This window comes from Trichinella spiralis (assembly GCF_000181795.1).
Source record: "Trichinella spiralis strain ISS 195 chromosome Unknown Scfld2, whole genome shotgun sequence".
Classification (NCBI taxonomy): Eukaryota; Metazoa; Nematoda; class Enoplea; order Trichinellida; family Trichinellidae; genus Trichinella; species Trichinella spiralis.
This window is the reverse complement of record NW_003526941.1, coordinates 5,693,658-5,703,571: the sequence shown is the minus strand read 5'-3', so window position 1 is coordinate 5,703,571 and position 9,914 is coordinate 5,693,658. Positions and strand designations below refer to the sequence as shown.

General features: G+C 34.4%; 3 protein-coding genes across 3 annotated transcripts; all 3 read right to left on the bottom strand.

Annotated features, from left to right (window-relative positions):
• Nucleotides 1–32: 32 nt before the first annotated feature.
• Tsp_05864 (hypothetical protein) lies at nt 33–909 on the bottom strand (the record flags this gene model as incomplete). Its single annotated transcript, XM_003380108.1, has 1 exon — nt 33–909. A coding segment is annotated over exon 1 (877 nt), but the record flags the coding sequence as incomplete, so codon positions are not given.
• Nucleotides 910–3,173: 2,264 nt separating this feature from the next.
• Tsp_05865 (conserved hypothetical protein) lies at nt 3,174–3,815 on the bottom strand. Its single transcript, XM_003380107.1, has 2 exons — nt 3,634–3,815; nt 3,174–3,504 (listed from the first exon to the last, which is right to left on the bottom strand). The coding sequence occupies exons 1-2, from the start codon at nt 3,813–3,815 to the stop codon at nt 3,174–3,176; spliced, it is 513 nt and encodes a 170-aa protein (XP_003380155.1).
• Nucleotides 3,816–4,429: 614 nt separating this feature from the next.
• Nucleotides 4,430–9,899, bottom strand: Tsp_05866 (transcription elongation factor SPT5). The gene is made up of 22 exons (XM_003380106.1): nt 9,775–9,899; nt 9,590–9,689; nt 9,404–9,532; nt 9,201–9,317; nt 8,941–9,003; nt 8,758–8,850; nt 8,633–8,703; nt 8,456–8,561; nt 8,375–8,396; nt 8,102–8,253; nt 7,890–8,045; nt 7,662–7,829; nt 7,477–7,602; nt 7,293–7,407; nt 6,926–7,196; nt 6,599–6,853; nt 6,431–6,543; nt 6,257–6,367; nt 6,084–6,191; nt 5,908–6,020; nt 5,742–5,837; nt 4,430–4,567 (listed from the first exon to the last, which is right to left on the bottom strand). Exons 1-22 carry the CDS (start codon nt 9,897–9,899, stop codon nt 4,430–4,432), a joined length of 2,748 nt encoding a protein of 915 aa, XP_003380154.1.
• Nucleotides 9,900–9,914: the final 15 nt, after the last annotated feature.

Genomic DNA, 9,914 nt, shown 5'->3' with positions numbered 1-9,914 from the left:
GTCTAGCCCAATTTCCAACTGCAACAAATCACCGCACAATTTCCCCAACATCCCGATCGTACCTTTCAACAGGTTTGTTCTGCCAGTTGTATCCATGCTTTCCTCGGCAAGCAGGTGCTGAATTTGCAGTCGAACTTCCGCCAGACGATCGATCATAGCCGCGTGTGGCATGCGAGCAAACGCGAAAGCGTAAAACTGTCCCATTAGCCGGTGGATGTAGACGCGGTGAAGCAGTGGTTCGGTGGGTCGGTGGTTTGGTGAATTCAGAAACAACTTCAACTGAACACCACATCCTGCTGTGGGACAAAATCGACGTGCCAACGAAACCAACGCCGTCAGTTCCACGGGATCCCAGCGATCCGCATCTCGACCATGAAAACCGGCACCGTCGAAAACAAGCAAACCAAAGCCGTGATTGTTGTACAACGAATCCCCAAAACAAGTAAGCATTGTTCGAAAATATTCATAATTTGCACTTGTTCGTCGTCCGATGACAAGCTGCTGTTCGGCCGATTCAAGCAAAGTCGACACTATCAGTTTGATCTGTTCAGTGACCACTGGTCTTTGCAACCGAGGACCCAGGCCGATCCGCAAAGCCAACTCTGCCACATCAGTCCAACGATCAGCCTCTGGTCGACTGTTGGTCACTATCAACACAGTGTAATATCCGACGGGTGGAAAGATGAAACTGACATGCAATTGTCCACTTGACAACGATTGCAAAGCACAGCCGTGGGAAATTTCGTACATTTCCGCCATCACAAGCAACGGCAAAAAGCTGAACTCGACCTTCAGCTTTGTATTGGACAATTCGAAGGGCATGCTTTCGTCGACTGCAGATTCCAAACGGGAATCCATGTGCAACAAGATCAACCTCTTGCTGGCAGAAAACACCAGAACGCCAAACATATTCAAATGTTCACAGCAATATATTTCTTTATCAATTGAAAATTACTCACTGGTAAGTGATAAAAGAAAATTGCAACGTTGTCAACCATTGTGTCAATAAAGATGTTGAAAACATGCTTGTTTATTTATTATTACACGTTGTTGTTCTGCAATGGTGCTTTTCGTTGTTTTCCTTCTTTTTGACAAACAATACCAAAATAAAGATGAATTTTAACTTGTACTACATAATTTTACCACTATTACGACAGATTTACGATTCGAATTTACAAATTGCAGACATCGATACAGTATTTTAAATAATAATCAAGTACATTTTTACAACTTGGGCACCAAATTATGTATATTTTTAAAAATTATTTCGAAGAAAAATTTATCATAACTATTTGGCAGTTGAAATAATTGTCATGCAAAATTATTTACATTTCCAATTGTTGAACATTCACACAATTACAAGCGCATTTGTTCAGTTACGACAGTAAGGAAGTGAAAAAATTTTTTCTTTTTATTTCAAAATTAAAGTTTTTCAATTAATTTTGTCAGTATTGAAAAATTATATCATTCTATTGCCAAAGGAGATGAGAAAGGCAAAAACAATATAAACGAATACACAGAAATAAATGGACATTTTTAAAGTTCATAAAAATAGAAATTTAATTAACGTAAAATTTTCGTTTGTGAAATTGAATTTGCAAAAGAAAACGAAAAATTCCAAAAGACAAATTACAATTCACCGTCGAAAAGATTGCCTGACCAGATTGCTTTGTTTGAAGAGCTTATTTGTAGCGGCTGTGTTGATTGGTTGTGTGAAAATCAAATTTCGACCCCAGTCATAGAGAAAAATTGCATGCATGCATTGTGGGATATTTGTTCTTCATTGGAATTGGATATTCAACAGGGAATTGGATTTTTTTCTTATTTGAAAAATGCCATCAACTCTTTTGACAATCGAGTAAAATCGACACTGAAAGTGTAAAAATCAACACCCAACAACTAACCGCAAGTAAGAATGATAATATTTTTCACATGTAATAATTTTTGTTTATTCTAGTTGCCTTTAAATTTAAAATATAATTTAAATAGACGGAAATGACAAGCTCTTTTTTTCCTCTGTTAACAAATAAAATTGCACCAATAGTTGCTCATTAACCGCTGACCAATCGTCGACAGTAGAACTTCAGAACTTCAGAATAGAATTCAATGAAACCAAACAAAATTGCTCGCCGAAAGTCAATCGGCGCCGAATCTACGAATCTGATCATTTAGTATTCATTGGAAAATTGTCGTCATCTTCTTGTTAGCAGGAAAAGCATATCAAAAGTTGAATTAATAAATAAAAATTCAGACAATCAATTTGCTTTCGCTTTCACTCCCATCGCTGTTTCAACTAACTGCCTGCTATAAAATGGAAACGGTTATGAATAAAAAATAACAACCTCACAAGCAAAAAGCAATAACTTTTCATTGAATTTTCATTCGACAAAAAAAAACAAAATAACATACATAAATGAATGGATGAATAAAAATAATAAATAAGCCACAAGTATATAAATTCAAATTGGATCGAATAAATTAACATAATTCTCTCTCATGTTCACCATACCCGCAGACAAGAAATGATCACAATTTTATAGCTTCATCAATTCACGTATAGCTTGTGGTCATGAAATTCACGGTCAATCAATTTCAGCAACAGACCAAATACAAAATCCATTGCCTATCCACCAACATCACCACCACTTACCCATTTTCTATTCATGTTGAAGATGTCGCCTGCCATCGTCGATTTCACCATTCATTTGTTCATAATTACCCATTAATAACAAAAACAGTGCAAAACGCTTTTCAAAAACCATATCGAGCAAAATTTCTGCAAAAAAAAACTTTCCAAACACTGAAAGAAAATTAAAAAATAGCGCACGCGAGAAATTCAAACTTTTAATTTATTTTTGCATTAAATTTGCAATAAATATATCGATGCTGTTCATCTATATATGCACATATAATAATGTACCCATGCAAACGACAAAGTAAATAACAATATATATTGCATTGCATTCTGCTCAAAGTGCAGCAATTAATTGATTCAATCAAAGCAATCTGTCCTAAATTAATTGCTGGGAAAATGCGGAAAAACAAAACACCATCAATGTCGTCATCGTCAAAATCAAACAGCCATATTATCAAATAAAAATAAAAAAAGAAATAAAGATACATACATACGTACATACATACCTGGCCAGTCCTTAACCGTCCATGTTTTCCATTCATTGAACCAACGTTCCAATGTATAGCATCATGGGATCCGTTGAAAGGGATAAAATTAAAGGGAAATTTTCATAATAACAAAGTGGCCAACAACAGCGACGAATATGTGCGTCAGGGTGTAGAGGATGAGCACGGTTAAGAAATGGAAAAAGGCCAACTGGAATAAACTCCTCCCTGCCAGCCTGGCGTCGGACCGAAAACGCATCAACGCCAACAATACGGCGTGTACAACCAAAACGGTGCCCAGCTGCCTCAATATACCCGAAGACGGTAACCAATCGACCATCAAAAGCAACATTCCATTGGCCAAAAAAATTCAAAATAACAACACTGTTAAATAAAATGATGACCAGGAAATTTCAGTTCAAATTCAAAATTTGTTCACTGAATGAAAAATTAAATTCATTCTATCGGTATGAATGCTTGTTCGATGGGAAAAAATTTCCCAGCAAAGGAAACATTTCCAATTCATCGTCACAAGATGCATCGAGATTTGTCGACCGTTGATTGGTCGCAGTGGAATGGCGGGAATCGATTTGCCAATGTTGAACATCTCCATGTCCTGAAGAGGAACGGAGATTGTGGACGGTTCCGGGGCCCGGAGATTCAAAACGTCCATTTGTCGTCGGAGTCGTTCCCATCGGATAATTGAATTTCTATTTGCTGTCATTCCATCTCTTATCTGGTGTCATTTAGACAACACACACACACACACACACACACACACACGCACACATGCATACAAATGTACACCTTAAATCCACGCAACATGTAAAAATATAATTGTAACTGAAACAATTTTGTCTTACTCAAATTTCTTCACAATTTTTTTCATTTTCTCCATATTTCTGCAATAAAAAGTTTACCGACCATGCCGTCATCGTCTGGATTAATTTTTCTGTTTCATTATACAATAAAAATTACTGCAATTATCCATTTTCTGAAGTAAATATTGCACAATAGTGCGCGGAATAGCTACAATAACCAAACATTATTTGCATTTAATATTTACTAAATTTTAAATAAGCAGATATGAATTACATTAATAGAAAAGGGTAATTAGCCATATACATGAGAGTAATATAATGATCAACAATGATCAGGGTAAATGGTACAATAGCAATAAAACTATTAAAGGAACAGAATAAGAAAAAGAAAATATTCAAACAAGTGCATATTACGCTGAAGTTCGAATGTGCCCAGTTTGCTTCTTTACTTCTTCATTTCATCATAATGACTGTGTAGAACAAGCAGATTAAGAGACCATTTTACACAAGAAGGCCATATTGACCAAACGAATTTCATCTGAATCCGTCTTCACCACTCCTTCGACTCCGTCAATTGAGATTACCAATCCAGTAGAATCAACATCTTCACCACGAATAATTTTAACCTGAAAAAAATTCAGTCCGCATAATTAAGCATTTAAACAACAACAAATCTCTTATAAATAAACAATTAAAAAATCATATATGCAAAACAAAATTTTAAAAACAAATTCTCAACAAAATAATAGTTGTATAATAAAGAAAAAAATTAATATGCAATCAATAACAGCATCAGTTAGATAAATAGTGGTGCAAACCGACCAAAAAAAGGATCACGTGTGGTTCAGAGATATCGATCAAAGTGTAAATGCAAAGTACTCAAGGGAATCGAATAAGCAGAATATTATAGCCAAACGGCATTAAATAATGATCATATATCCATACACAAAAAGCAACCTATTTATTCTTCGCCAGTTCAAGCGGCAAAATTTTTCCTCTCAGCTCGCATATATGTATATATGGAAAAATGACAATAAAAATTAACAAATTATACACCTCTTAATTCACTTATGAAATACTTTTCAAAATCATTACGCAACGCCCAATCAAAACTATTTCTGCAATAACTAATGCGTCAGAAAGCTTAAATGCAAAAGCATGCATCAAAAAGAACGTTCATCAACAAGCTGTCATAGCATTATATTTATTTACTTTACTCTTAACAGGCTTTTCAATAAACCTATATCAACATGTCAGTACTGAAAAAATCTCATATTTCACATCACTTTTTCGATAAATAAATAAATGTGACGTTAAATAGAATGTCAATCTATTCAAATTATTTCAAATATGCTTCAGTATATTTAATAAATGATCTTTAATGAAATAAGGAAATAACTTTTATAATATATAATGAAAAATTTATGTTTACAGATGCCACACTTTTGAAATTTCAAAAATTATTTAATCTAGCAAAAGAATCAGCTAACAGCAAATCTAATTTCCCATTATACATACATATATATATATATATATATATAAGGTTAACTAGTAGATTATTTTCTCATACTTTACCCAAGTAAATGAAAAACAGCTGCACAAATAATATCAAGAAGTTCTTTGTGCATTCATTATCTCACTGATATTAATATAAAAAACATCATTTCCATACTCTAACACAACTGTAAATGTAAATGTAATTTTTAGAAAAAGATGCCAACAGTAAATGCTGAAACCCTTCTGTCATTTTTAAAAAAACTTAACTGACTGACACTGTTTTATTTTTAAATTATTTTTTACCTTGTCTCCTTGCAACGGCTTTGATGGTTCAAGATGCTCAACGTAAACTGAAACAGCTTTCTCCAGAGATGGAATGAATATTGTGCACGAATCTCCCTGAAACAATAAGTGAAACAACTTTACAAATAAATACTCGACAAATTTATTCAACATATGTAGATATTACCGTGACAGCTTGCACCACTCCAACGCGACCATTGAGCATCCGATCGACAGGATAATCGCGAATCACAACTTCCATGTTTGGCTCTACCCATTCGCCAAGATTTCCGTCAAAACCTGTAGAAACAGAAAAATCTTTATATGCAGAACAAAGAAACAAACAAATCATATCCGTTTTACTTAGTTTTGGAGAATCAGAAGTAATCGACGAAGAAGGAGTTGACAATGAAGTACGAGAACCTGTACTGAAAAGTGACAATCCGCTAGTGCTTGGTTGCAATGATGGACCTGAAATAATAATAAATAAAAATTCAATTTCCTAAAATAAATTTCCATAAAATATAATCTTTTACTTTCGCCAACAGAACTTCCAGCATAGGATCCCAATAAAGGACTATTTGCCGACTGCATCAAGAATGGACTGCTATTTTCAGAGAACAAGTCGCCCGGAGTATAAGGAACACCTAACAAAAAATTACAAATTAAATTTTCATAAAAATTCATTTAAAAAAAAGAAAATAACAAACCTAATGGAGTGTCAACAGAGTACCCAGGAGTAGCTGGGCTAACCGATGCCGGTCCTCCATATTTTGTCACCGGACTTGCCTCATATTCAAAGTCATCATCAGGTATACCACGTCTGAAATAGCAATAGCAAATGTTAGATGTCTGTGGAAGCATTTTTTTTCACATACCTAGCTGGCGTATTTGGAACAGTTGGATCCCAAGCGTTGGCATGACTCGGAGTTCGGCTACCGTCGTGCATTGGTGTTTGACTCCCGTAATATGGGGTCCGACCGCCTTCGTGCATTGGCGTTTGCGAGCCATACATTGGAGTGTGAGGACCATATCTTGGTGTTTTGCCCATGTCAGCATAGGGAGTTTGACTGCCATCTGGTGGTCGCATAGACTTGTATGGTTGAAACGCTTGCGAAGGTTCACCATTACCACTTTAAAAAGACCGATCAATCAGTTTGCGCATTCAAAACAATATTTAAAAATAATATAATTCAAAAACACACCTCAACACTTCCAAATGACTTCGTTCCACACTAATTGTTTTACATGTAGCATGCAATTCAACCTGTGCAGTAGATTCTGTAGCGTCTTTAACCATTCCGTGATAACCTTTCATCGGTCCTTTGATAATTCTAACACTCTTGCCAATGGCACCGTAGTCGCGACAGACACGCCCACGTCCAATGTAATATGGTGTCGACATTTGGCCACGTGCCGCAGCACCGCCGCCACTAGGATGCATAGGGCTACGAAGTACGCCCCGAGGAGAAGATGCTATATTGAAATTATTAAGAAAACAATTTCAACAAATAAAATAATTATTTATTTTACAATATTCTTTTCTTCCTTCTTCACCGAAAGTATTCAAACCAAGTGTTAACACATGACGAGCTCTACAAACAAACATGCCGCCATCTTTATGATGAGTTGTCGAATACATAAACAAGTATGATCGGTACAGATGCTTCACTTCGCCTTGTAAACCCTACAGTACAAATGAAATATTATCAATTCTTTAATAACTTTGTCATTCAAATGAAATTGCTAAACAAACCTTATTTGGACCGTCAATAACTTTCAACACATCACCTACTCCAATATTGTTCCCTTCACAATCTAGCGCAACAGCGTATTTTGAACTTTTCTTTCCATATAAAGATTGATGCTTCATGCGTACCACCTTCATATATCAAAGAAAATTTTAATAATAATAATAATGATGACGATGAACAATCTCACTTTGCCATTCTGATTTAAAACATGAAGATATTCACGCTCCATTTGCACAATAACACCAACAGTCTCTGCATCAATCATCACCAAATCATGATATTGAAAAGTGCCACTGGAATGAACACCTGTAGACACATCACGGCACAGTTGAACATCTTTTGGCAAAACTTGTATCTGAAATGAAAAACATATACATAAAAAATATATGAACAATTAATAATAAATGATTATTACTTCAGACATGCTCAAGTCAGTCATCAAAATCACATAATTTGAGTTGACAGAAACAATTAAGCCTGTATCGCCTTCATATCGACCGGAAATCACTTTCACATGATCGCCAACTACGAAATGCTTTCGCAATTCATGTGCATTAAATTTTAGTGTACCCTGAAAAATACAACATGCATTAGCATAAAATAAAATAAGAAAAAAATATAATCAACTTTTAATTCCGGTATTGCAGTTTGTACGTGAATCGTATCTCCATCAACACTAGTCACTTTACCACGCAAATTCGAAAGTTCACCTTCCACCACTTCTACTACATCTCCAGTAACAAACTGACCATGCTGTTCTCTAACCAACGTATTCGCTACTAAATCAATTAAAGAATATAATTAAAAAATATATATTATATTCATGTATAAACATAACATTCATACATTCCGATTTTAAATCATCAACTCCAACTTGAAATTTCTCTAATTCTGCCAAACTCGGCTTCACGTTATTCGCTTCCTGTCATATTAGACAAAATCTATACAACTAAAAAAAATTTATTACAACAATTCTCTTACAACTGCACTAATTGCCATTGATTTGTACAAAAATCCTTGTCGACTATAACGATTGCCTTCAAATACGTAAAATTCACCATCTTTACCAACTTCTCCACCAATTGCTCTAAAACAGAATAATAGAAAATTAGCTAAAACGATAAACAATTCGAAATAAATAAATAAATAAATAAATACCGCACAGCGTCCAAGTCAAAAAGCTTTGCTGGTGGTCGTGCTTTACGTTTCTTGGGTGCATCCGTCTCTCCCTGAAAATTAAGTTGCTTAATGCATGATTAGATCAAAATTTTTTTTAATATTACTGCAGAGCGCATTGCACCGCGCATTCGAGTATAGTCGATCCTGGGAATCAACTTTAAATGTATTGACTTTTGAGATAAATCTACCCAATCAACCTAAAAATAAAATACATTTCCACAATAAACATTGGAATAAAATTTTATAATGTAATCTTAAAACTGTATATGCTAATAACATTTTCAAACTAGTACTTTCTTATCCAACTTGTCACAACAACGCTCCGCAATTGCAATTGCAGAAGTGAATATCTTACTAAGAATTTTTTATCGTACTACTTAAATAAAAGAATACAGCATTCAAACAAACTTTTTAATCAATTGTATTCAGACAATTCAAACTTGAAAATCAATAAATATTGCAACACAAGCAAGTTACTGTTACCAGTTCCATTAAAAATACTGTCATTACCTTATTCAGTAATGGCAGAAAACAATTTTGATTTTACCTGTGCTATATCATCTTTGTAAACTGAACGCTTTACACGAACGAACACGCCTGGCTTTAGAGCAGATGTATCTTTGATAACTTTAAATACATCGGGCGTTTCTTTTATTGGGACCATCTTAAAATTACAGAGTTAGTTATATATATATAAACAGTGCACACTGTTAAACAAAATAAACTGAAAACATAAATAAAGAAACTCACGCGAACATTATTTTTGTATAATGTAGAAACTCCTTCAATAGCTCTCATCACATGAGGCATTTTGTAAGCTTCAATATAAATCATGCCTTTCAAACCTTCTTTGACAATAATCGATTTGATAAGCAAAGGCTAAAACAAAAACGAAAATGACTCATCGAACAAAATAACGAAATAGCATAAACTTACATTCTCAGTATTTTGATAGGCAAGAAATTTACGCATTAAAAGCATGCCTGTTGTCTTTTCTTCGCCAATACGACATTTGATATACCACAAATTGGGATCCCTTAAAATTTAAAAATTATCAAATTTTATTTAAAAAATTTTTTTAAGCACTAGTAAATATAAAGACTAAAATTCCATTCACTTACGACGCACAAGGCAAAAGCCCTTTTTGTGTTATATCATCATAGATGCTCTCGTCAATTGAAGCAGAAGTATTATAACTTCGACTGTATTTATTCTTGAAGTACTGGTTTATTTCATCTTCGGTCATATCTCTTAAATCGAT